The 27889-nt window shown below is 35.0% G+C and overlaps 1 protein-coding gene across 6 annotated transcripts; it reads left to right on the top strand.

Moving 5' to 3' along the window:
* The first annotated feature begins 1768 nt into the window (after positions 1 to 1768).
* LOC130810273 (uncharacterized) lies at positions 1769 to 26024 on the top strand. Of its 6 annotated transcripts, XR_009041018.1 has the most exons (5): positions 1956 to 2157; positions 2252 to 2285; positions 4167 to 5348; positions 7432 to 7666; positions 25402 to 26024. XR_009041018.1 is itself a non-coding variant. In XM_057676266.1 (4 exons), exon 4 carries the CDS (start codon positions 4962 to 4964, stop codon positions 5343 to 5345), a length of 384 nt encoding a protein of 127 aa, XP_057532249.1. In that variant the 5' UTR covers positions 1769 to 2157; positions 2252 to 2285; positions 4167 to 4281; positions 4831 to 4961; the 3' UTR covers positions 5346 to 5589. The 6 variants fall into 6 exon arrangements, 5 of the variants coding, with proteins under 5 accessions (XP_057532249.1, XP_057532251.1, XP_057532252.1 ...); XM_057676266.1 differs by lacking the exons at positions 7432 to 7666; positions 25402 to 26024 and having other exon boundaries at positions 1769 to 2157; positions 4167 to 4281; positions 4831 to 5589; XM_057676268.1 differs by lacking the exon at positions 25402 to 26024 and having other exon boundaries at positions 7432 to 8943.
* Positions 26025 to 27889: the final 1865 nt, after the last annotated feature.

The following is a 27889-nucleotide window of genomic DNA, read 5'->3' on the forward strand; positions in this document are numbered from 1 at the left end:
ATAATTGCATTAAATAAGATTCTATTCCTAGCTAAAGTTAAGTTTAAATACATAATAACCATCTTCAAGGAGTTCAAGAGACGGAAAAAAAAACATCCAAAGCAGGTTCAAGCACTAGTGGAAAAAACATCATTTGCTGCGGTTTTTTTGCCATTATTTGCTGCGGTTTTGGCCCCCAGCAATTGTGATAGCAGCAAATGTCGTACTTTAATTGTTGCGGTTCAAAACCGCAGCAAATATGAGACTTATTTGCTGCGGTCATTGGTAAAAACCGAAGCAAATAAAGAGTGTTATTTGCTGCGGTCATGGGCTAAAACCGCAGCAAATAACACTCTTTATTTGCTGCGGTTATGGGCAAAAACCGCAGCAACTACCTCTTTTGTTTTTTTTGCTTTTTCTGTTTTATCTTTATAATAATGCAATAATAATACAATGTAATAACAGTGATTAATCCAATGATAATCACATTAATCAACATTATGATAATGCAATAGTAATAATAAACTCTCGCTCGTATATATAATATAATATTACGTACATATATATATATATATATATATATATATATATATATATATATATATATATATATATATATATATATATATATATATATATATATATATACATATATATATATATATATATATATATATATATATATATATATATATATATATATATATATATATACATTAAAGTATAAAAAATAATCTACTATAATTACAATTTATCAAGGACAAATATTAGCAAGATGCACGGCAATCTTGTCTTTTAATTCGCGCATCTCTTCACTTCTCAAAGGGCGTGTTTCCCTCGCAATGTCGTTTAAAACCTATATATAATATTAAAATAAAAGATTAATATTAACATTAGATTTTACCAATAATATATTTAATTAAGAACGTAACAAATACTTACAGCATCTATATTTTCGACTTCAAAGTCCTTCACGGAATTTATAATATCGTCCATAAACTTCAGCGCGTAGTGGCCGCAGTCAACGGAAGAAGGTTGTTGAAAGCACTAAGAGAAAATAGATGTTAGTGTCAAAAACGGTTAAAAACGCATAAAATCGCAACTTAACACGTAAATTCTAGAATATGACTATGATTTTAAATTCTAACAACTTCTACACAATAATATATACCAAATAGTGTTGTGTGCCAAGTTTCGTGCAAAACAAACAAAGTTTGAGCTACTTTACGCGCGAAATTGACAAAAACGCTTAAAAACCCTTAAAATTGCAACTTAACACCTAATTTCTAGCATATGACAAAAACGCTTAAGCAACCTACTCGTTTGAGCCACATAATTGCTCGTTCGAGCAAACCCTTCAAACAACCTTCTGTCAGCACAACAACCCTAATGCTACTTCTGCTGCTGATGTTAATGCTCGATCAAGGCAACACTTTTTAACAAGGCATCTCAACATAATCATAAAACTACTTTATTTCCTCTTCAACTCTTATTCAATGTGCTCCATTACTCTTGTGTTTAAGTCACATCTCATGAAATAGGCTACATTTAATAAAGCTTAATTATAAGTTTATTAAGCTGATTGGGGTTATTAAGTAAGTTAATCCGAGTAATAATATTATTATTTTGATAATATTGACTCAAGTATTTCATTTGTTAATATTTTCAAGAAAAAGGTATATTTTATTTAATGTATAAAATTCGTACAAAGAATACTTCGACAAAAGTGTATTTTGATTATATTTTATTAATTGATTACTATCTTATCTTTATAAAAATAAATTTAAATAAAGTATTGAAAAATAAATTTCTAAATGCAATCCTTATTCATACTACCAATTACGAAATATTGCTTATTTCATAAATCGTCTATTATACCCTTCCAACATGTCTTATATAAAATTGTCTTACGACGAGACGACTTTAATAGAATTTAATTGGTGAAAGCTGAAAATAAAACTCATTCTTATCCCATCTAACCGACGTACTCCTTCCCTCAATCACAATTCACAAATAAAATCACGCCTCACACATCTTCCTCCTTCCCTCACTCACGGTTGCTACCTTAATCCTTTCTCCCTCACTCACGGCTGACCCACGAACACCACCATCAACCGGAAGCCCGCCCACGAGCTCCACCACCAAGAGCAACCACTTCTCCTCCTTCCTTTATTGTTGGTAACCACTTTTCCTTCTTTTGGTTGTTTTGTTTTCAAATTTAAATGTTAAGGTTTTGTAAATTGATTTGTGGATTTTGTGACTCAAATTGAAGTTCAAGATTGCAAGGTCCTTCAATGGTGATTGAGGTAATCCACAAACTACTCTATTTAAGTATTAATTGAATGTTTTTAAGTAGTTTGGTATGTGGATTCAATTTGGTATGTGAATTTAATTTGGTTATCAACTTGAATTTAATTAGAGTATATGAGTTTAACTAGTAATTTGGTTCTTGCTAGAGTTGATTAGTAATGGTTATTTGGGTTTAATTTTCTAGTATCAAAGTATGTAATATGGATTCTGAAATTTCAGATGGAAAAGGGATCCTACTGTTTTGCGATTTTCTGTATTGTTATGTTCGTTTTTAGCTTTTGGTTTCTTCATGATATTTGTAGAGCTTTGAGTCGCGGTCGTATGGGCACTTGAATCGCCCCGAGATGAATTCGTATGAGAGAGTTATGTTCAAAACAGTGACATACCTGCAAGCTGTCATGAAATCAATGAGAACCTTCTGTTTTGGTTATTTTGGGATAGTTTTGATTGTTTTTGGGTTCTGGTGCCTTCATGATATTTGTAGAGCTTCGAGTCGCGATCACGTAGACACTTGAATCCCCCCAAGATGAGTTCGTATGAGAGAGTTATGTTCAAAACAGTGACATACCAGCAAGCTGTCATGAAATCAATGAGAACCTTCTGTTTTGGTTATTTTGGGATAGTTTTGATTGTTTTTGGGTTCTAGTGTCTTCATGAGATTTGTAGAGCTTCGAGTCGCGATCACGTAGGCACTTGAATCGCCCCAAAATGAGTTCGTATGAGAGAGTTATGACCAAATTACTAACAAGTGTCCTGTTATGGTACTAAAATGGAATTTATTATGTGGGATTAGGAAGTATAAAATAAATTGGAGGTTTAAGGTTATTTATTTAGTAATTGAGATTAACTTAGGTTTATTGTTTTCCCTTTATGGATTGGTATTGTTGGGTTATGGATCTTAATTGAATAATATGAGTGTTTGGTTCAAGTATAAATTTGGGAACATATGAATTGATTGGTATTTTAATTAGTGATTGTTATTCATAGTGTAGGAAGGTAATCCACAAGCAAACTACTATCCTATCTTTTAAATTAAATTCAAGTATTTCAAAGTTCAAGTTATGTTTTGAATGTCCATACGTTTTTATATACGAGCTTTTAAATATTGTATTTATTTAATGAGATTACAAAAGCATGTTTTGTATGTTACTAATTTATAAAATACAAGTCTTGAAGTATTGTATTATGAAAAGGAGGTATGATTGTTGATTTCAAAGAAAATCAATTGAATTATTGTTTTGTTTTATATTGAAATGTTCGACATTGAAAAATGTCCGTTTTTGGGAATTGACAACAGATATGTATATCCGGATTATTATGAAATCCTATAGCTTGATAATAGGTAATGGTTATTCGGTTCGGTCTCGAGCCCCCGATCCCGTTTCGTTGTTGCAAGAACCGTATTTTCGGTGATGACGATCACCCGTGTTCTCAGGATTTAGATCAAGCCTACTTCCTGACGGTCCATATATTCCCACGTTTTAAAGTGCTGTGAAATTTATTGATTTAATATGAGTTTTGAATAAATACGTTGGGTACATAAAGTTTTGTTTGTTTCGCAAATGATATCATATTTGTCATTTGCCGTATTGTTTCGTTATTGACTTGTAAAGTAGTAGCCACATTTTGATTTACGCTATTAACTTGTAAAGTTATAGCCGCATTTTGATTTGTTATGAACTAAAGGTTCATAACCGTATTTATGTCGATACCAAACGGACTTTTGAAAGAGTTTTGATTTGGATAAAATATTGTTTATAAATGATTACCAAGTGAACAAGGAATTTGATTGGAAATGTTTGTTAATGACTTGTATACAAATGTAGTAGTTTGTTGGATTACTCAACAATGCAATTGTTGACAGTTTTATTTTATAGGGTCTATCTCTTACAGGGGGTAGATCCACTTTCAGGTTGCCATTTTTAGTGCGGATGGATGTGCTGCTCATTTATGTGTCATGTGTTGCGATAGCGAGGACATCGTTTTCGAAAGGTTAACTTATAATGATATTTTGACAAATCATGTCTTTTGAAAAAAAATAGATAGTTTATAATGTATTAACTTAGTTTATAACTAGGTTGTAAGTAATTGTATTACAGTTTTGTAAAGTTTTTAAATACTCTGATATTGGTTGCTGTGGCTATCGAGCCACAGGTCGGATTCAGCCCAGACTTTTATAAGTCTTCCGCTGTGCTTTGTAGACAATATTATTATATTGTTTACGCCGGTTTGGGTTGTTTCATCTCAATTCCTCCAAAATTTCATAAATTAATTTTAGCACTTAAATGCCATCATCAATCACACATTAAGTTGCATACTAAACTTAGCCATCATAAATCTTTCATAGGATTCCATCTCTATACTTACACTAGTGCATAGTCATAAATGATGCATTTAAGTCACCAATTAATACTAATATAATTAATTAATAATTAAATTATATATACAAACCCATCTCAATCTCATACTAGACTTAAGATAGTTTTACATGACAAACGTCTCATTTAAAAATTTGTTTTTATTCGCATTACAAACTCGAAGGGAAGAGGACCACGTGGAATTGAGGGGGTAAAAATTATACCAATTGACAATTTTCGAGTTGGATTCTACTATCTGGTTTTGGGTCAGACTAACCAAGAAAAAATCTATATTCGAATTCCTACAAGGCTACAATGTCTTACTCAATTGAGGAAATTAACAAACCAAAACAGATTAACAGAAACCTCCATTTTCCATCAATGGCCTCTCCTTCACACGGTGGTGTAGAAACTCCGAAGAAAACAGCAGTAAGCTTCTGGAAGAACGCCATGAAAAGGAAGCACAACTTCATCCAATTTTTCGCCATGACTGGAATTCTTCTTATCAGTATGCGTTCTCTAGGTCAAAAGTACCGTCTACATGACCTTCAAGAAGATACTGCTGCACTTGAAGATGAACACCGTTCTCTTACTAATCGTATGAACCACATTAAATCTAGTCTTCGCCATGAAGCTTCTCTCGATTCCTCTGGAATGTTCGCCAAGCGTCTTCGTCTCCTCTTCGGCGATGATCAGTAATATGTTAGTTTTCTTGATTCTCTGAGTTTTGTAGTTGTGATGTCAGGCTTTAGGGTTTATGCAATTATATCATTGATTAAGTATGTTTTGCAAAAGGATAATGAACTGTGAATTTTACATTTTGGTTTCTGATTGAATTTTGAAGTTGGATGTTAGGGTTTAGGGTTTATGCAACATTTTGTGTAATAAATTGAACAAGTATGTTTTGCAATCAGTTAATTCAGTTCTTTGGTTTTGGAATCCACAGCGTTCGTTCTAATCGTATGTACTACATCAAATCTATTCTTCGTCGTATAGCATCTCTCGATTCTTCCAGAATGTTTGCTTCTCGTCTTTGACTCTTGCTGCGATGATTAGTAATGTGTTATTTTTTCTGAATTATCTTAATGTTGTATTAATGTTAGGGTTTAGGGTTTATGCGGCATTTTGTGCAATAATGTAATCACTAAATAAGTATGTTCAGCAAAATTATGATGGAACTATATGAATATTTTTTTTGTTTTCCGATTAAGTATGGTAAACAAAGGTTTGGGGGCAGATAGTGCCTCTTTTAATTGTGTGTCCTTATTTATGTGAAGGTATGATGATTTTTGCAATTAAAAGTTAATCTATGTGGAAGTCGTTTCGTGTAATTGGATATTGCAATGCTTTATGGAATTACATGTGAAAGCTTGTGATTTTCCGAAGTGTTCAAAATTCTAATCTTGTCACAGTTTGACCTATGAATCTGCCATTTAGAACCAATTCATAGGTGAATCTTATAGATGTAAATTGAAATTCGTTCAACTGATTAACTGACCTGCTCACTTGGAGGAAGGTGCCTTATCGATTTGGAGGAACGATAGTTAGTTACTTTATCTAGATGGCTTAGCTAGGATTAGGTCTTTTGCTTAGCTAAAGTATGACTGGCTTGATGATTATGTAACAATGATTTTGAGCGGGTACCTTTTGGTTATAATTTTAGATGCTATGTTGAAGGTGGTGCTTCATGTATTTTGGATAAGGATTACGTATTCATGAAATCCCATTTCCATTGGACGATGTGTGTGCTTTGTTACTTTTATAGATTAAAGGTTTTGGTTTATTTTATTAAGCTAATGAAGTGAAGACAGAATGACAAGATCTTTGTTAGTTGCTGTTCAATGCTTTTTTTTTTTTTTTGTTAGAGGGTGATTAGAGCAGTCATATGTTTAAGCAAGTCTTGGTCGTGACATGACAAATTAATCTATTCCCAATTATTACTTGAGGAAAGAGGGAGTTTGTTGCTTGTGTATTTAGGATGGAATGTTTCTACTATAAAATATTCGTTGATCAGCCTTCTTTTAGTTATGGAGGTCACATGCAACTTTGTTCAAAGATGGCTATTGTACTAGGAAGTGGATATTGGGTGCTTGTTAATGTTGTTGAAGCTTTGAAGTGGAATTGCATCAAGTAGATTTGTGAACATATCTATCAACCCACTCTCCGCTAATTATGCAGTCATTACAACAATGGCAAAGCTTAAGATTAGGGTCAGTTAAACCAATAAATCTTTTACAGCGGTCATCCAAATGAATTCTCCTTTTCCTTTCATGTTAATTTTCTACCATCTCCACTTGTTAATCTAAATCCTTCATAGTTGTTTCCACTCTTGCCCTCCAAGTCATTAATTCATTTACAGTCTTTTTCTCTCTCTTTTTAACTCTATTGAGTTTTAACTTTCTATCTTCTTTACCAGTTTACTAATTAATATAATATATATTGGCCTTATGATGGAAGATTCATTTTTAAGATAAAGATGAAAAAAACTATAATACCAGTTCACTAAGTAAGTTAATATATATTCTCCTTATGATGGAAGATTCATTTTTAAGATAAACATGAAAAAACTAGAATTGGCGGGACATAAGATTAAAAGTCAAATTGCTGATTGTATATGTTTTGCTAAATGTTGATGTAACTATGTGTTCGTTTTTTCTTTTCTATATGATTTGTTTGAGTTTGTTGAAATTGGCTGAAACGATCTTCCATAATGGAAGCATGTTTAATCAACAGGATTTTTGTGAAGCTTGTAGCTGATAGCTTAATTTTGTTTGATGTTGAACAGTTTAACAGGGGAAACAATTGGTTGAGATTATTGGACTTAGACATGAAGCTTGACCGACCTCAAAGTTAGTGATTCTAATTATATATACCAATTTACGGGGTGAGTATTATTGGTCATGTTGAGTTCTTTTTTCTGCTTAATCATTAATTGGCGTGATGATTTGGAATTTGGAGCAAGCTACCTTATCAATTGATATAATTGGCTTGGGGATTACGACTTGATGATTTTCCATGAGGTACTTCTTTGGCTATTACTCCTTCCGTCTCATAAAATTTGCACCTCTTGATATAAATATTATTTTGTAGTTGGTGCATAAGACAAATAATAAGTGGGTTGAAAAAATAAGTGGATGAGATCAAATATTGGATGAACTTATGGATAAATTTATAAAATAATTGCGGAGACCAATACCAAAGAGAAAACAGTGCAAAGTAGGTGCGACAATTCTAAATAGAAATTGAGTGCAAAACTACAAATGAGACATAAGGAGTATTACATTTGTTACTTTGAAGGCTAGAAAATTCCATAATTGCCATTTTGGTTGTGATTGTAATAGTGGGGATGATGCGTTCATTATACTGTTTAATATCAACCAATATCACGAGATATCCTTCAAATCGGCCTAAAACATGGTTTTTACTCCTTTATGATGGTGGTATTATTGGTTCAATAGATTAAACCTCTACAAGTCGGCCAATATGATATGATCTAACTATGTTTTTGTAACATCTCGGAATAACTCGGGTCGTACGAGAAGAGAAAATGATCTTTTAAAAACGGAACAAACTGTAATCCGAGTCAAACCGGGATGTTAGAAACAGTTTAAAACGGTTTTGAAGTTAAGGAAAAACGTGCGGATCGAGTTCTATTAGCGTTATTAAGAACTACTGGATGATAAGAAAAACTTAGCAGCGGTTAAGAAACGAAAAGTTGAATCTACTTATTACAACTTGAGAGCGAGAGTCGCCTCACAAAACCAAATGCTTTTTAAACTAAATTTTGAAGTCCTTATTAAGACTCTCTACCCTAATAATTTATTTCTTCAAGGGACAATCCTCACTCCCCAGACCTGCAACTTGACTTACTGCTAGTCATTGCCCAGATAGGACACAACATCATCGCAGGGTCGTTAAGACCAAAAGCACACGTCAGCGAACGTCGCATACCAATAAATAATAACATACGAGAAAGTTTAATCAATTAGTTAACAAATCACAGAACCGTACGCTTGATCATGCTTATTAAGTATATTTATTTTCTTGTAAAAGTTAGTCAGCCATACTGCTGTACTATCCGGCCATACTGCCAGTACTATCCAGCCATACTGCCGGTACACTCCAAACTCCATAAGTGAGACAATACATTAGGGGGAGCTAACCCCTAAGCAAGCCTCTACCATAGACACTCGCCTTACTTCGGTGTCTATAGTTAAGTATGCATACCCCCGCGGTGGCCCATAAAGCCCTCATATGCCGCGAGTAATTCTCTTCCACCAATTGACGACATACTACGTCCACTTTTAAGTTAGTGAGGTCATACTACCTCTACTTATCAAAACAATATATAAAGATTGACGTCATACTACGTCCACTTTTAAGTTAGTGAGGACATACTACCTCTACTTATCATATAAATGAATAAAATTATTGATTCGAACGATAACATTATTCGTTATGTATACCCATGCCTTACTTTTGGGTATCATTAATACATAATACATCGGACTAATGCGAACCACGCTGCGTGTACATACCTTAAGCAAGATAACCAACTCGCAAGCGTCTTAATCAATTCCCGGTCACGAATCGACTTCCTACAAGGTTCAATCGTATTCGGGAAATAAGCACACATACACATTTTCCTCAAATCGCACATAACACACATATACAATCACATCCATACCTAGAATGCTACACACAACATGAACATCCATCAAATACTATAACATGGTATAAACACAAAACTGGACAGCCTATACAATCTGTCCAGAAACTCATCTTAAGACTGTCAAACTGAAAATCCGACTTCACCGTTGCGTCCGGAAGGCGTCAAAACCCCCGGGTACCAAATTTCATAACTTATAACATAGTATAAGTATTTTTAACTTAATTTCAAAGCCAAAAATGCTCCAAAAACACAATTTTTTCCACTATTTCAAAACCTACGGGATTCCATTTTTTTTTTTTTTTTTTTTTATCACAAAAATATAAAATTTCAATGCTTTATTCCCTAATACATCTAAACAATAAAATTTACATAATTTCCATGATCACATCCAAAAATAAATTTTAATTAATTATTTATATTTTTCTCAAAAAAAAAAAAAAAAAATTCTTTTTACTCCAATGTACACACACAAACACATCACATATATATATACATGCATTTTTCTTCTACCAACATTATACTTCTCTTTTATTAATCAATAAAAATAAATTTCCATCACCACATACACACACATTTTTTTTATATGAACAACCATTTTTTTTGTATATATATATTTATATATATAATTCAATCATTCATCAAACAATTCTTCACACACATGTGCACAAATCTAAAACCCTAAAACCATACATTAAATTTAAATAGAAAAACATCATACATCTAAAACCCTAAAACCATATATTAAATTTAAATAGAAAAACATCATACATCTACACATAAATTTTTAATTCATGAACAAAATCATAAACTATAAAATCACACACATAAAAAAAAACATAGAAATTTAAATTAAAACTTAAAAATAAAACTAGGTTAAGAATTACTTACAATTGCTCAAGAACACACCAAAATTTTAAGAACCAAATTGATGAATCAAGAAGGCTTAGGCATGAGAATATGAGGGATTTTGAGAGTATTTTTCTTTACTTGCAAAGGAATTTGAAAATGAAAAGGAGTAAGGAAAAGGAATAAGGAAAAAGAATAAAGAAAGAATAAATTAAGGAATTTATGAGATTTTATTGATGATTATTGCCATAATCATTCATTAACCCAAAAATGGAAGTTACAATCTTCCAAAGTACTTCCCATGGCCGGCCACCATTCATATTCCCTTATTTTTATTTTTATTTATTTATTTTATTTTTTTTTTTGAAATTAAAGATAGATTAGGAAAAGATTTGGACTTAAAATGATTTTATTTGCCTTAAAAGTTAAAGTCTCATGATTTAACCTACTTAACAAAATAAATAATAAAAGAAATATATATATATTTTTTTTTCCTAAAAAAGAATAATAATAATAAAAATAATATATCGGGAAAAATATCGGGGTGTTACAGACTACCCCCCTTAAAAAGGTTTTGACCCCAAAACCACAACGTACAAACACAAAACACGCACAATCACACATAAAAAAAAACGATAAAACAAGCACACAACAAAAGAAATAGATCAAAGTAACTCAAAGCGCGCAAAAATCCTACCGCTTCCTACCCCCTTAAAAAGTTACGTCCCCGTAACTTACTAACCTGAGGAAAAAGATGCGGATACTTCTCTCGCATTAACGCTTCTGTTTCCCAAGTTGCCTCTTGTGACCGATGATTGGACCATAAAACCTTAACCATTGCAACATCCTTTCGCCGAGTACTGCGAACCTTTCTATCTAAAATCTGGACAGGTTGCTCTTCATAGGTGAGGCTTTCATCAAGTTCTAACGGTTTCGGGTCTAAGACATGCGAAGAAGCCGCAACATAACGTTTTAACTGGGAGATATGAAAAACGTCATGAACCTTACCCAACGCATTAGGTAACGCTAACCGGTAAGCTAACTTCCCAATCCGCTCCACAATATCATAGGGGCCAATGAAACGCGGGCTCAACTTCCCACGAGCACCAAAACGAACCACACCTCTCATCGGAGACACACGGAGTAAAACTTTGTCGCCCACTTCGTACTCATCAGGCCGACGTCGGAGATCGGCGTATGATTTTTGTCTATCCTGGGCTGCCTTCATTTTATCGCGAATCAACTTTACTTTCTCTGTCATTTGCACAAGCATATCAGGTCCTAAGGTGACGGATTCAGTAAAATCATCCCAACATACAGGACTACGGCACTTACGACCATACAGTGCTTCAAACGGAGCCATTTGAATCGTTGCCTGATAACTGTTATTATAAGAGAATTCCACTAAATCCAAATGTTCATCCCATGAACCTTGCCATTCCATGGCTATTGCTCTCAACATGTCTTCTAGTATCTGATTGACACGTTCAGTCTGACCATCCGTCATAGGGTGAAAAGACGTACTATGAAGAAGAGTGGTTCCCAAAGCTTGCTGTAATGATTTCCAAAAATGTGACAAGTATCGAGTATCACGATCGGAGACAATAGTACGAGGTATTCCATGATATCGAACAACGTATCGAATATAGGCACGAGCAAGTTGTTCCATATCCCACTTACAGTTCATCGGAATAAACCTTGCAGACTTAGTAAGCCTATCCACGATAACCCAAAGAGTATCATTACCAGTCTTAGTTCGTGGCAACCCTAACACGAAATCCATAGATATGTCATCCCACTTCCAGACCGGGACTTCTAGGGGTTGCAGTAACCCAGCTGGTCTTCGGTGTTCACTCTTAACCTTTTGACACGTTAAACACTTGGAAACAAATTCAGCAATATTCTTTTTCATACCAGACCACCAAAACATGCATTTTAAATCCTGATACATCTTATCTCCACCAGGATGAACCGAGTATCTAGAATAATGAGCTTCGTTCAACAATTTTTCCTTCAACGAGTCACACCCATCCGGCACACACCACCATCCTTTAAAACGAAGACTACCGTCCTCATGAATTGTAAAACCTTCAGCTTTCCCTTCACTGATCTGCTCCCGAAGTTTTATAAACTTTGGGTCTTCCAGTTGCTTAGCCATAATCTCTTCGAAAAAGGTAGGTTGAATAGACAAGGCACTCAACCTGGCTTCCAATTCCCCTTCTTGGATTATCTCCAAGTTCATTCTCCCAAACTCCTTACACAACTCCTCAGAGGTTATTAACGCTGAGACAGAATGCCTCGATTTCCTACTCAAAGCATCAGCGACTACATTCGCACGGCCTTCGTGATATGAAATCTCTAAATCATAATCACTGATAAGTTCTAACCAACGTCGTTGGCGCAAATTCAACTCGGATTGAGTGAACAAGAATTGCAAACTTTTATGATCCGTAAAGACCTTGCATTTGACACCATAAAGGTAATGTCGCCAGATTTTCAATGCGAAAACCACAGCAGCTAACTCCAAGTCATGTGTTGGATAATTCACCTCATGAGTCCTTAGTTGACGTGAAGCATACGCCACCACCCTTCTATCTTGCATTAAAACACAACCTAATCCATGTTTAGAAGCGTCACTGTAGACAGAGTATTCCAAGGATGGATCAGGTAAGGTCAACACAGGGGCTGTAGTTAACTTCTCCTTCAACAACTGAAATGCCTTCTCACACTCCTCAGTCCATTCGAACTTCTTTTCTTTCTTCATCAAGGCTGTTAATGGACGAGCGATGCGAGAAAAGTCCTTCACAAAACGACGATAGTATCCTGCTAATCCCAAGAAACTCCGGATATCTGTAACATTCCGAGGTGTAGACCAATCCCGAACAGCTGCTACTTTTGCTGGATCAACGGAAATTCCTTCCTTAGAAACAATGTGACCCAGAAAAGCCACTTGCTCTAACCAAAATTCACACTTCGAAAACTTAGCATACAACTGATTCTCTCGCAGAATCTGCAAGACTATCCTTAAATGTTCTTGATGTTCTTTATACCAAAATATCATCAATGAACACCACCACACACTTATCGAGGTACGCGTTAAAAACCCGATTCATCAACCCCATAAATGCTGCGGGTGCATTGGTCAACCCAAAAGGCATCACTGTAAATTCAAAGTGTCCGTATCTGGTTCTAAAAGCTGATTTGCTAATATCCTCCTCCTTGATGCGTAACTGATGATATCCGGACCGCAGATCAATCTTGGAAAAGACTCCTGCCCCTTGCAACTGATCAAAAAGATCATCGATCCGTGGTAATGGATACTTATTCTTTACAGTGACCTTATTAAGTTCCCTGTAATCAATACAGAGACGCATCGTTCCGTCCTTTTTCCTTACAAACAACACCGGGGCTCCCCAAGGCGACACACTGGGTCTTATATAACCCTTCTCTAACAACTCCTCCAACTGGATTTTCAATTCTTCCATCTCCCTTGGGGCCATTCGGTAAGGAGCTTTTGAAATTGGTCATGTCCCAGGGATTAAATCAATCGAGAAATCCACGTCCCTTCTTGGCGGCATACCAGGGAGTTCTTCGGGGAAAACATCTCTAAAATCACAGACCACTGGAATGTTCTCAAGCTGCAATTCCCGCTCCCCTACTTTACTTATACTACATAGAAACCACGGTTGCCCTTGCTTGATTAACTTCTTGACTTTTAATGATGATACGATTTTTATCCTCGGTCCCTTAGGAAGACTCCTATATTTAACCTTCTCCCCCCTAGGTCCACTTAAGGTCACTGACTGTTCTTCACAATCTATTATCGCTTTATATCTACTTAGCCAATCCATTCCAAGTATTACATTTAAGTCATCCATTTCTAGAGAAAATAAATTACTTGGAAATTTTACTTTCCCTATCTTAACCGGCACTTCACGGAACAACGTATTACAATGAAATATCTCCCCGGAAGGAGTAGAGACTGAAAAAGATGTTTCCTCGGGGTTTTCCAATTCTAAGTCCTTAACTCTAGACTTTGAAACAAACGAGTACGATGCACCAGAATCAAACAGTACTTTAACGGATTTTGTATTAATACAGAACGTACCTATGACCACATCCGACGCTTGCGCTGCCTCCCTCGAGTTAACTGCCGAAAGCCTGCCGTCGTTCTGGGTAGAAGTAGTAACACCTCCTTGATTCCCACGTTGGCTTGAAAAGAAATTCTCGTTTCTAGCATTTCCCGGTCGTTGTTGAAGACCGGAGTTATTCCCCGAAAACCTTGGGTTTGAGGCACCTCCCAAGTTTCGGCCAAAACTTCCACCATTGTGATTCCCCCTACCAGCATCATTACTACCCCGTCCGTTAGCGATTCTTTGTTGTTGGAAACCTCTATGATTTCCCCCTTGCAACTCTTGTTGTCCTATGCGAGTATAACACTCGTACAATCTATGGCCCGGCTTACCACAGTAAGAACAGTCCACTAACGCACCCCGGCAGTCCCTTCCTGGGTGGTTCTTTTGGCATCTCCTACAGTTGAAGATTCTCTCTTTCCCATTACGATCATACAAAGGCTTCTGCATTCTAGCCTCTAGTCTCGAACTTCCCCCATTCTTGATGTTTTGACCAGAATGGAAACCTTTCTCCTGAAAGCCCCCATACGGTTTGTGCTTCTTAAATTGATTTTGGACTTGATTACTCGCATTCGTATCATTCTGAAACACGGGTTCTTTTCTCTTTTCTCCGCTATGGCCCAACTTCTCTTTTTCCTTCCTGATAACATTCCCAATCTGCGCAGCTCTCTTATATAGCTGGTCTAACGTATCATATCTATCAGTCTCAATGTGTTTTTGGATCTCATACGATAGACCTAACTCAAAACGCTGTATTTTCTTTCCCTCAGTTGGGACATCGTCAGGGCAAAACTTCAAGTATTCCATAAATTTCTGATAATATTCATCTACCGTTAGGTTTCCCATTTCGAATCTAGCAAACTCATTTGATTTGTCCTTCCTAACATGAGGCGGATAAAATTGGTCTCTTAACGCCCCCTTAAATCCTTCCCAGCTTAAGTCACCGTTGTTTTCTGATATCAACCTCATCTTACTATGTGTCCACCAATAGTCAGCGTCTTCCACTAGGAAAAACGCGGCTTGGTCAACCATGAGCTCAGCAGGACATCTCACCACACTAAAAAGCTTGTCAAATTCTCTCAGCCAGTTTTCCAACATAGAAGGTTCACCTTTTCCACTATAAGTCGAGGGTTTACTCTGGGCTATTCTCTTACTAATTGACGAAGCCTTTTCTTCCAAGGATTTCGGTCTCGGATTCCTTGCGCCAGCTAGGGCCTTGACTAGGTTTCGAAGCACGCGATCAGAGTTTCCTCTTGGCACGGACCTTTTCAAAAAGGGTGGCATGATGGCAGGATTACTGCATCAGGTTCAAACAAGGTGTGTAATTACATTTCTATAGCGTTTGAGGTTTAAGGAAAAACTCATTCTGTTATTGCTCTAAAATAAACAAGGTAGTAGCCCTAAAGGTAAAAAGGTTGAACAATAAGTCTATAATCGGATTTATTCTTTATTTTATTTTATTTTTTTTTTTTATTTATTTTTTTTTTCATAAACACCACACTGAATCGATTCTACTTTCAAATGTTTATCTTATAAAATCTCGGAATAAAACAGGATTCAAATTCAAAACAAATAAACCATATACTTCCAATCTAGAAAGAATACTTGGGTATAAATTCCCACATAGTCATTGTTCAAAACTACAAAAGTTCGTGATAAACAACCAAATCATCCAATCAACAAAATTGTTCGCAATTTATTCTACTAATGAACTAGACATACGAACTCAATCACATGCATAATCAAATAAATTAAAATCAATCAGGCAAATAAAGGTGACGCATCCATGCGGTCCCGATCCTCCATGTATTGATCAGGGTCAAAATCAGCATCTTCAGAGTCATCGCTAGACGCGCTATCGGAATCAGAAGGGGTTCCCACAGATAAGGAATCACTCATAGAAAGTCGCTCTTCAGAATCAGAAAGCTCTACTATTATTGGTTCGGGTGGTTCCTCTTCCCACATCATGATTTCACTCTCCTCCTCGCTCATAAGATCCTCTCGCCTCACCGGCCAACCCCCTAAAATAATATGCTCACTATCATCATCACTCATCATTCCATCTCTATAAGCTAATTCCCCCTCATCAGGATCTTCTACCACTCCTAAAGGATCTTCCTCCATAAATTCTTCCTGCTCCGCATCAAAATTTCCTTCGAATTCCTCCTCAAATTCCTCTTCTGGGTCCTCATCGGGGTCCTCCTCCTCCGGGTCCTCTTCTGGATCCTCTTCTGGATCCTCCTCTGGATCCTCCTCTGGATCCCTCTCAAAATCCAACCCCTCGAAGATTATAAACGGCATTGAGTCTGGGTCTACTATGTGAACATCCTCCTCATTATTATCTCTCCTTGCCCCACTAGACTCTGGAACGTCAACTCCGTCCCGACCCTCAGTTTGCACTGCTCTTACCCTCCTGTCAAGCTCTAGGTGAAACTCGTCTATCATCCCCATCAATGTATTCGTTTCCTTTTCCATTATCCCTTCATACACCTGTTTGGACTTTTTGAAGATCATTTCCATGCGTCGGGCGTAATCCAAATCACTTTCTCCCTCTTTTCTATCCCAAATTCCCTGAGCCTCTATTTCTGCCCAAGCTGGGGCATTAACCAAAGCTCTCCAGGGTTCATCTCGGGTATTAATTCCCTCATCGGCCGGTCTTTTTCCTTTATCCATGAGAGAAAAAAAAAATAATCGAACTTCCTGACTCACAGGGAAAGAAAGCAAAACAATCAATTTCTAAGATATGACAGAGATAGATAATTTAAATCATCAGAGATATAGACACAGAAATGCTATCATACACACATCAAGTTATCCATGACATCATGCTTAAAGACACAAAGCATAACACATCATATCCCCTTATTGTCTACCCCTTTTACTCTCGTTAATCAAATAAAAAAAAATTTTTTTTTTAACGTTAGTCTATCGATATAGATAAATAACACTAAATAAAACTCCCGCTCTGATACCAGTTGTAACATCTCGGAATAACTCGGGTCGTACGAGAAGAGAAAATGATCTTTTAAAAACGGAACAAACTGTAATCCGAGTCAAACCGGGATGTTAGAAACAGTTTAAAACGGTTTTGAAGTTAAGGAAAAACGTGCGGATCGAGTTCTATTAGCGTTATTAAAAACTACTGGATGATAAGAAAAACTTAGCAGCGGTTAAGAAACGAAAAGTTGAATCTACTTATTACAACTTGAGAGCGAGAGTCGCCTCACAAAACCAAATGCTTTTTAAACTAAATTTTGAAGTCCTTATTAAGACTCTCTACCCTAATAATTTATTTCTTCAAGGGACAATCCTCACTCCCCAGACCTGCAACTTGACTTACTGCTAGTCATTGCCCAGATAGGACACAACATCATCGCAGGGTCGTTAAGACCAAAAGCACACGTCAGCGAACGTCGCATACCAATAAATAATAACATACGAGAAAGTTTAATCAATTAGTTAACAAATCACAGAACCGTACGCTTGATCATGCTTATTAAGTATATTTATTTTCTTGTAAAAGTTAGTCAGCCATACTGCTGTACTATCCGGCCATACTGCCAGTACTATCCAGCCATACTGCCGGTACACTCCAAACTCCATAAGTGAGACAATACATTAGGGGGAGCTAACCCCTAAGCAAGCCTCTACCATAGACACTCGCCTTACTTCGGTGTCTATAGTTAAGTATGCATACCCCCGCGGTGGCCCATAAAGCCCTCATATGCCGCGAGTAATTCTCTTCCACCAATTGACGACATACTACGTCCACTTTTAAGTTAGTGAGGTCATACTACCTCTACTTATCAAAACAATATATAAAGATTGACGTCATACTACGTCCACTTTTAAGTTAGTGAGGACATACTACCTCTACTTATCATATAAATGAATAAAATTATTGATTCGAACGATAACATTATTCGTTATGTATACCCATGCCTTACTTTTGGGTATCATTAATACATAATACATCGGACTAATGCGAACCACGCTGCGTGTACATACCTTAAGCAAGATAACCAACTCGCAAGCGTCTTAATCAATTCCCGGTCACGAATCGACTTCCTACAAGGTTCAATCGTATTCGGGAAATAAGCACACATACACATTTTCCTCAAATCGCACATAACACACATATACAATCACATCCATACCTAGAATGCTACACACAACATGAACATCCATCACATACTATAACATGGTATAAACACAAAACTGGACAGCCTATACAATCTGTCCAGAAACTCATCTTAAGACTGTCAAACTGAAAATCCGACTTCACCGTTGCGTCCGGAAGGCGTCAAAACCCCCGGGTACCAAATTTCATAACTTATAACATAGTATAAGTATTTTTAACTTAATTTCAAAGCCAAAAATGCTCCAAAAACACAATTTTTTCCACTATTTCAAAACCTACGGGATTCCATTTTTTTTTTTTTTTTTTTATCACAAAAATATAAAATTTCAATGCTTTATTCCCTAATACATCTAAACAATAAAATTTACATAATTTCCATGATCACATCCAAAAATAAATTTTAATTAATTATTTATATTTTTCTCAAAAAAAAAAAAAAAAAAATAAATTCTTTTTACTCCAATGTACACACACAAACACATCACATATATATATACATGCATTTTTCTTCTACCAACATTATACTTCTCTTTTATTAATCAATAAAAATAAATTTCCATCACCACATACACACACATTTTTTTTATATGAACAACCATTTTTTTTGTATATATATATTTATATATATAATTCAATCATTCATCAAACAATTCTTCACACACATGTGCACAAATCTAAAACCCTAAAACCATACATTAAATTTAAATAGAAAAACATCATACATCTAAAACCCTAAAACCATATATTAAATTTAAATAGAAAAACATCATACATCTACACATAAATTTTTAATTCATGAACAAAATCATAAACTATAAAATCACACACATAAAAAAAAACATAGAAATTTAAATTAAAACTTAAAAATAAAACTAGGTTAAGAATTACTTACAATTGCTCAAGAACACACCAAAATTTTAAGAACCAAATTGATGAATCAAGAAGGCTTAGGCATGAGAATATGAGGGATTTTGAGAGTATTTTTCTTTACTTGCAAAGGAATTTGAAAATGAAAAGGAGTAAGGAAAAGGAATAAGGAAAAAGAATAAAGAAAGAATAAATTAAGGAATTTATGAGATTTTATTGATGATTATTGCCATAATCATTCATTAACCCAAAAATGGAAGTTACAATCTTCCAAAGTACTTCCCATGGCCGGCCACCATTCATATTCCCTTATTTTTATTTTTATTTATTTATTTATTTTTTTTTTTTTGAAATTAAAGATAGATTAGGAAAAGATTTGGACTTAAAATGATTTTATTTGCCTTAAAAGTTAAAGTCTCATGATTTAACCTACTTAACAAAATAAATAATAAAAGAAATATATATATATTTTTTTTTTCCTAAAAAAGAATAATAATAATAAAAATAATATATCGGGAAAAATATCGGGGTGTTACAGTTTTTGCACATAATTTTTGGACAATGATTATGGTTATGATGATTCCTCATTCAAGGTTCGAGTTTTATTTTACCTTTAGAGGGTTCTTTTGTTGTTCGAATGATTGAAGGTTCTGGTTTATTTTAAGAGCTTTCCAATTCTGTTTTCTTTTGGGAGGGAAATGAAGTAGATCTCAAGAAAACCATGTGTTTTAGTTCAGGTTTCTTCCTTAAGTAATGGAAGCTCGGTAGAATTTTTTTATTAGTAAACACACCAGGATGGAGTGAATTGCGGATGCATACCAAATAGCATGGTCAAATAATTGATAGATATGAGATATCTGTGTATCACTTTGAGGGAATTTATATGCTAGTGAAGCTTATGTTAGTGAGGCTCTTCTTGTATAGCAAAGATTCAGTTCAGGGATGGCATTTTTATTCTGAATGTGTGTATGGTTGACTTGTTATCAATGATATATACAAATTGTGGCTCTTGATTTTTTGGTGCTTAACATAAGAGACGAAAGGAAACAAATGGGGTTCAGTTCAGATTAGATCATGGGAATGTTGGGTCACTTACAAGGTCTTTTGGACAAGGTGTTTTACATCTTATGTCTGCTAAGAGACTAAGTGGATTGAAAAAACGGTAATGACTATTTGGAGGAAGAGGCAGAAATATTTAGTGGGCATGTAGAACAAGTTGGACATAAAATGGGGTCGGGATTATCATTGATGAACAATCAATCGAAGATGTGAGGCTAGTAGGAAGATTGATAGAATCTAAGTGGATTGGAAAAACGGTAATGACTATTTGGAGGAAGAGGAAGAAATATTAAGTGGGTATTTAGAACACGTTGGACATAAAATGGGGTTTGAATTATCATTGATTAAAGATAATTTTAAAGATAATGTGGTGGAGAAATTTTAAATGCTTGTTAATGTGCATGCGCTACCAAAGTGCTCAAAAAGAATTTGATATTATTCATGGAGGGTTTGTATATGGAGAACGTTTGAATGTTCATGTTAGGATGAGTAGTAATGAATTTGATATTATTCATGGAAGGTTTGGATATGGAATAAGGAATGGGGAGTCTTTTGGGTTTTTACATTATATTATGAGTTGATGGTTGTTAGCATTTGGTTTGAGAACAAAGATAAGTGTTTGATGAACTTTTCAAAGTGGAGCAATGCTACCCGGAGAAGAGATAGAAGTCATTGCCTTGGCTGTAAAGTCATACCAAGGAGTTTTTAGTTGAATTTTATAAACTTCCCACTTCTAATGTACACATAAAACGAAGGTGAAAGAATAAGGAGAAATCAAAGACAACAGAGAATAAGATAGTGGGGACTTGGCACTTTGGTTTGAATTGAGGAAATTAGAGTGAAAGGAAAGAGATTGATTTGGAGAAATATATTTTTCTTTGTTTCGATACTAATTTGAGGGTAGATATTTTTAAATGAGTTTGAGGGATTAAGGCCGTTTATATGTTAATAATCAAATCTCTTCGAAAGTGAAAAGATTTGAAAGGAAAATAGAGTTTTAACCATTTTTCTCTCCCTTTTCCTTCCCTCAACAAATTAGGGGAACTCTTTCATTATTCCCTCCCCTCCCTTACCTTTGTTTCCCTTCCGTAATCTCATTTATCTTTACCTAAGCACACTGTAAAAGAAATCAATATTAGAATGCAACCAATACTCAAGCAACAACCTTTGCCTTCCAGTGCATCAAGTGCTCGTCTGACACTCCAAGGACATCATGTCTCCACCCAATGTCATAATGCAAGCTTCAAGGAAACACTACATCCCATATTACATAAGACACTTCTCTAAGCTACTCTATTATAGCTATACCCATGCAAGGTATACAACATTATTTCTCACTACTCTACACTAACCCCTTCCCCATCTTAAGCTTGGGGTTCAAGTCATCAAATAGAAGTACAATAAAGTGATACAATGGATACCATTCTCTATATCAAGAACTTGCTCTAGTAACTCAAGTTGCTCAAGTAACACAAGTTGCCTGAGATAGTATGCAAAGTCTTCAAGATGATTACATCCTTATGACTACAAAAAGACCAGGTGGCTTGGGAAAAAAGCGATGGCTATTAAGATGAAAGAGGAACCAAAGTGGTAGAAATATATATGGGTATTTAGATTGGGATTCTTAAGTAACGATTTAACAAAGATGTGGTAGAGGTTTGTAGAAGAGTGATAGGATCATTGAGTTATAGATTAAGATAATATATGGCAAAGAAATCTTTAGTGATACTTATTATGTATGCACCACAAATAGCAGTAGATCAATCACTCAAAAATAGATTTGGGGAGAAACTAGAGGATGTGCTCAGAAACCTTCTAACAACAAAAACATTTGATAATGAAGAACATCTGAATGGTCATGTTGGGACTTGGGATTAGTTGTAATGATTTTTATATTGTTCATGTAGGATTTGGATATGGAATAAGGAGTGGTGAAAGATTTTTGTGTTTTTACTTAAACTTATGATTTAATGGATGGTAATTCATGTTTTAAGAACCAAAATAAGCATTTGGGACATTTCAATGTGTTGTGAATGCTACCCAAATAGACTTCCTATTGATAAGGAGAAAAGATAGAGGTCATTGTCTTGACTGTAAAGTCATATCAAGGGATTTTTGGTTGAAGAACATAAACTTCTTACTCCTGATGTTCATATAAAACCGAGGTAGAAAAAGGAGAAACACGGGACAACAAAGAATAAGATAGTGGAGACTAACACATTGTTTAAATTGATGAAATTAGAAGGAAATGATGATTGATTTGTGTAGGTTACATTTTTCTTTATCAAGATACTAAATTTAAAGTGGGGGAGTTGGAAGGAAGGGATTAAGTTCTTTTGTTTTGTTAATAATCAAATCCCTCAATAAATGGATGATTTGGAAGGAAGATCGTACTTTATAATATCTGTTGAAATATAGTGACTTGAACAAGTCATTATATGGGCTGAAGATCCGCGAAATGGAAAATGCGGGTCGTGAGGCAGAAGCTTGTGCGCGGGCCGCGGAATACTACGCGGGGCGCGGAGGTGCGGGGTGCGGAAAAGCTTCTTGGGCAGAATGTTGTGCGCATGCTGCGGAGTTCTACGCGGGGCGTTTTGTGTGGGATTTAATTTTCGACATTCTTTTGATAATTACTTAGTTTTTGGGCCGATTTCTTTGTAATTGTTAAACCTAATTTCTTTATTTTATGAGATATACTATACAAAGGCCCTATTGTCTTAGAATTAGGGATACATGCAACACAAAGGGAGGAAAACTAAGAGAGAAAAAGCTTGGAGAGCCATTGTTGTGGCTTCTCGTTCATCTTGTAATCTCCTTATTTATAGTGAAAAGTTTATTCTCGGTGCTGGTGGATGTAGCTATCACGTTGATAGTGAACCTCATTAATTTCTCGGTGTGATTTTCTTTATTATTTGTTTAAATCTTTATTGCTTTCCATTATTGTTTTCGATCTTTGCTTCCGCTGTCGCACAACAATATCATTTATTCCTTTCGCTTCCTTTGCCTCTAAACAAACAAGGGAACTTTATTATTCTCTCTCCTTCCTTTCCCTGCCTCCCCTCCCCTCCCCTCCCTTCCCTTTGTTGCCCTTCCTTTCTCTCATAAATCCTTATCCAAACACTGTTAGAATAATAAATGTCAAGATGCAAAACTCGAGCAAAACTATGCATCCCAGCAAAACAAAGTAACAACCTCTACCTTCGAATGCACCAAGTGCTAGTTCGACACTCCATGCCATCATGCCTCTACAGAATGTCATAATGCAAGATTCAAAGCAACGCTACATCCCATACTACACAAGTCACCACTCCAAGCTACTATACAATAGTTCTACCCATGCAAGGCATGCACCATCATTTCTCACTACTCTACACAAACTCTTCCCCATCTTAAGCTCGGGACTCAAGGCATCAATTACAATAAAGTGATACAATGGATACCATGATCATGACCTATAACACGAGGTTGCTCACGTGGCATAAGTTTACCTGAGATATAATACAAGTCTTAGATGAACATTTTTATGGGTGATATTCTACAGGGCTTAAGTAAGGTGATGCATCATCCATAGGCAGGTGCATATATTCACAATTTAAGGTTCTAAGCTGAGAACTTTGTTTGCTCTTTATGAATCAATGTGGCACGTCATTAAACATTTGTTTATAATAAACCGAGTTGTTGAGGAAGCACATTGATTTAATGGCATAGTCCACAAAATCGGTAAGATGTTTTGAGATATTTGGATATTAGTTTTGGAGGAAATAACGTTGGTTTATAGGTTTAAGATGTTACGAAAACACTGAAAGATTTTTTAAGTTGGTGTTAGTGAAATTGGGGATTATGTTTACTATGAAAAATCAATTCGAATATGATCTTTTTGATTTGATTGATTGCCAAGAGCCCAAGACAATTTGAAATGGACGGAGCAGTACTTCAACCACACTGCAAAATAGTATCCACTTGTAAAGGTTTTTAAACTTACTATAACGTAACTTTAAAATCATGTGCATCAATTGTATAAGTCGTTTAGGGACGATTTTTCACTATAAAGATCAGAGCCAATAGGGCAATATTGTACGATGTTATGGGATAGCTTGGCTTGGGCTTAGCATGTGGTAGGTGTTTCAAAACACAGAAATGGATAAAAATTAATTGGAGGTGTTGACTTGTTAATTAAAGGTCCTCCACCCAAGGACCCAAGTTGCCCTCAAGTTGTTTTTTAACTTTTTAGTATTAGATGCCAGAATACGACTACCAGTCATCCCTTCCTTCTATGAATGAATAATAATAAAGAAATTGCAATAACAAAAAAAGAATATTAAACAAAAAACATGTAATTACAACTTGCAAATCTTTCCCCACCCAAACAATCCCCACCCGGATTCTATGCAAATTATAAAGTCATTATTATTGCGTCAATATACTTCATTGTTAAAAATTCATTTTTTTAATGAATATTTGAGTATTAGAAATTGTTTTAATTGAAGAGTTGACTATTATTTTCATTTAACTCTTTCTTTTTTTCAACCTATTTTATAATAAAAAAATAATTAATTAGTTTTTTGAGAAATTAAAATGAAAACACGCCTATAAAAAAAAATCCCTTCCCCTGCCCGGTAACCCCTCTCCACATTTAACAATCGGTCCTCCGTCTCTTTTACTCCACTATGGTTGACAAGGCGGAGGGTTCAAGAAGGGGGAGTGAATTTTGTTTATGAAATAAGATGACCCCACATTTTAACACTAAAAATCTACCACATCTTTGAATTCACCCACATTTTTGTCATATCAAAGTCTTCTTTGATAAATGCTTGTTGGTTAAAACTTATTGGTTAGTTTGACTAAAGTATTGGCTAATAAGTTTTTGTTTATATTAGCTGTTTAAGCCAATTGTTAAGGAAGTATTTGGTATAAATTATTTGCTACCTAATACACGGATACGTCCCTGGACTGGCGTGTCCCGTGTCGGACACGGACACGCGAAAATTCGTGTCTGACACGCCAAATGAAGCGTCCAATATTTTAATATTTTTTCAGACACACGGACACGGCAAGGACACGGAAGGGACACAGCAAGCAGTCAAGGACACGCCAAATTTCTTTTTTCCTCTTATTTCTCTGCCACCACATGTGAGCCCCACTAGCATCGCCGCCTTCTCCTTCAATATGTGCGCCACAACCACTATTGACATCCTCACCTTCTCTGCTCCTCTACTCATACATTTAGGCCACTGCAGCAGGCCACAAACCACGCACCACCATTTTTTGCCCCAAACAGCACCACAATCACTTAAAATTTGTAAATTACTTATGTTGATTGGTTAGTATTATTATGTTCACTAATTCTTAAATGAGACGGTCTCACATATATACTTTTTGTCTTAAAGTGATCACTTATAACATTTAAATGATTACTTACAATTTTAAATGAGAAGATTCTATTTGTCTTGGCATGGCGGATCTTTCTCTCGATGAGCCCGAGTTGGAAACTACTTTTGTAGCGAAGGATGACGATAGATGTCATATGGATGATGTGTGATGATCAAACTTAAATTTACCTATTTTTTTGGTTTTCTTTGATTTGGTTTGTATGACTATTTTTAAATACCTATGTTGTTTATTTGGTACTTTTTTACATTTTATGTGAGTTTTATATTTTTAAAGTGTTTATTTACATATATCAAATGAAAGATTATAAAATTATCTTTAATTTGATATATTTATCATATTACCATTTTCGTGTCCCCGTGTCCGCCATTTTAAGTTGGCGTTTTCCGTACCCGTGTCGTGTCCATGTCCGTTTTAGTGCAACCTAGTTAGTTGTTTGTTAGAGAAAAAATAAGTCAAAAGCCAAAATCAAATTAAAAAAGCTACAATGAACACCTTTTTTATTTTGGCTTAATAGCTAGCTTAAAAGTCATCTATTAAATATTTTTATAATTGTTTAATCAATAAAAAAAATCAAAAATTAAAAACTAACTAAAAAATCAACAAAAGAAGCTAATTATCAAACAGTTTTGAAAACTGATTTATTTTCGATATTACCAACAGTGATGGTCCTTATTGTTTCAAACTCATAGCAAAGTATATCATATCATTTGAATTTGATAACATTCATCCTAATGTGTTTGGACAAACCAAAGTAAAGTCTGTTAAATAAACTTAAGCCAAAGTAGTGACCAGTCAGTTATTAGTGAATACTTTATTCAGTAACATTCAAGAGAACCAATTCGTAGTTCAATTAACATGTAAGCCTAACCAATCAGTAATAACACCGAATGCTCACTCACTGTCTAGTGTCAAGTTACCAGCAACAAGTAGCAATTGGTATTTGTTCTCATTTCTCAGTTATCAGTTCTCAGGAGTACCTTCAAGGTATTTTTTGCAGACACAGCATGTGACCCCAAATGCCACAGCCCACAACCAACAAAAACAACACGTTTTTTCAAAGGGGTCCCACCTCCTAATCTTTTCCATCTTCACCGACACGCTTTTTCCTTTTTATTTTTCCATTTTTGTATCAAAATCTTTCTTTATCCGCCAAAACTAAATAATTATAATCCTAATTCCTAATCTAGTTACATTACTTAATTATTACGACTCTTCGTCAATAATAACGTCAAAGCCTTAATTATGGTCTACTATATAACATATGAACTAATGAATCGTTGTTAATGGTTGTTAACAAAAATTCTTTTTATATTTATTTTATTTTTACAATTTTAACCAATAAATCTGAAATTTTCTTTTTCTTTTTTCACTTATGCCTTTAGGTCATTGCATTATTGTTTTGGTATGTAATTGTTTTATTAATTTTTAATTGAATGATAAAAAGTAAATAGTAGGATTGTATGAATGAGATGGACAAAGAAAATAAATTTATGCACAAGAGTAAAACAGAAAATGTGAGATCATAACAATGGGGTGTTTGACAAACAACTATAGTTAGTAGTTGGTAATAAGAGTGACTTGTTTTATAGCTAATTTTATTAACTTGTTAGACCAATTGATTTTACGCAAATTCTTGTGAGAGATAGTCTTTTTGAAAGACCATTTCTAATTGTGTTGGGCCATTATATATTTTTAAAATATTGTAATTAGGCATTAAGAATGATGTAAATAGACATTTAAGATATTGAAAGTAGGCATTAAGGATACGGTAAGTAAACATTAAGGATAGTGTAAGTAGGCATTAAAAGTACGGTAAGTAGATATTAATCTTTAGTGGACTAAGCTTGATATACATCTCTCAAAGAGATGGTTGCTCAAGAGACGAGCCGTTGATTTTAAGCCCGTTGCTATAATCAACTTGTTCAAAACAATTCATTCGAGTCATTCATAACAAAAAAAATGTTTCAATGAGTTAATTCACCAAACACTAGTTACACTAGCATTAGATGATTTGACATTTAACTTTTCATTTATGCCGAAAAGAGCTAAAATTGTCTAATAAATTATTTTGTCCAACAATAAAAAATTAAAAAGACAAATGTAAAGAAAAAAGCACTTCCTCCATTTTTTTTAC

This window comes from Amaranthus tricolor, chromosome 4, assembly GCF_026212465.1.
Source record: "Amaranthus tricolor cultivar Red isolate AtriRed21 chromosome 4, ASM2621246v1, whole genome shotgun sequence".
Lineage (NCBI taxonomy): Eukaryota > Viridiplantae > Streptophyta > Magnoliopsida > Caryophyllales > Amaranthaceae > Amaranthus > Amaranthus tricolor.

Bases quoted from the DNA above. Each gene is read 5' to 3' on its own strand.
- LOC130810273 (XM_057676266.1), top strand. From the start codon at position 4,962: ATGTCTTACTCAATTGAGGAAATTAACAAACCAAAACAGATTAACAGA.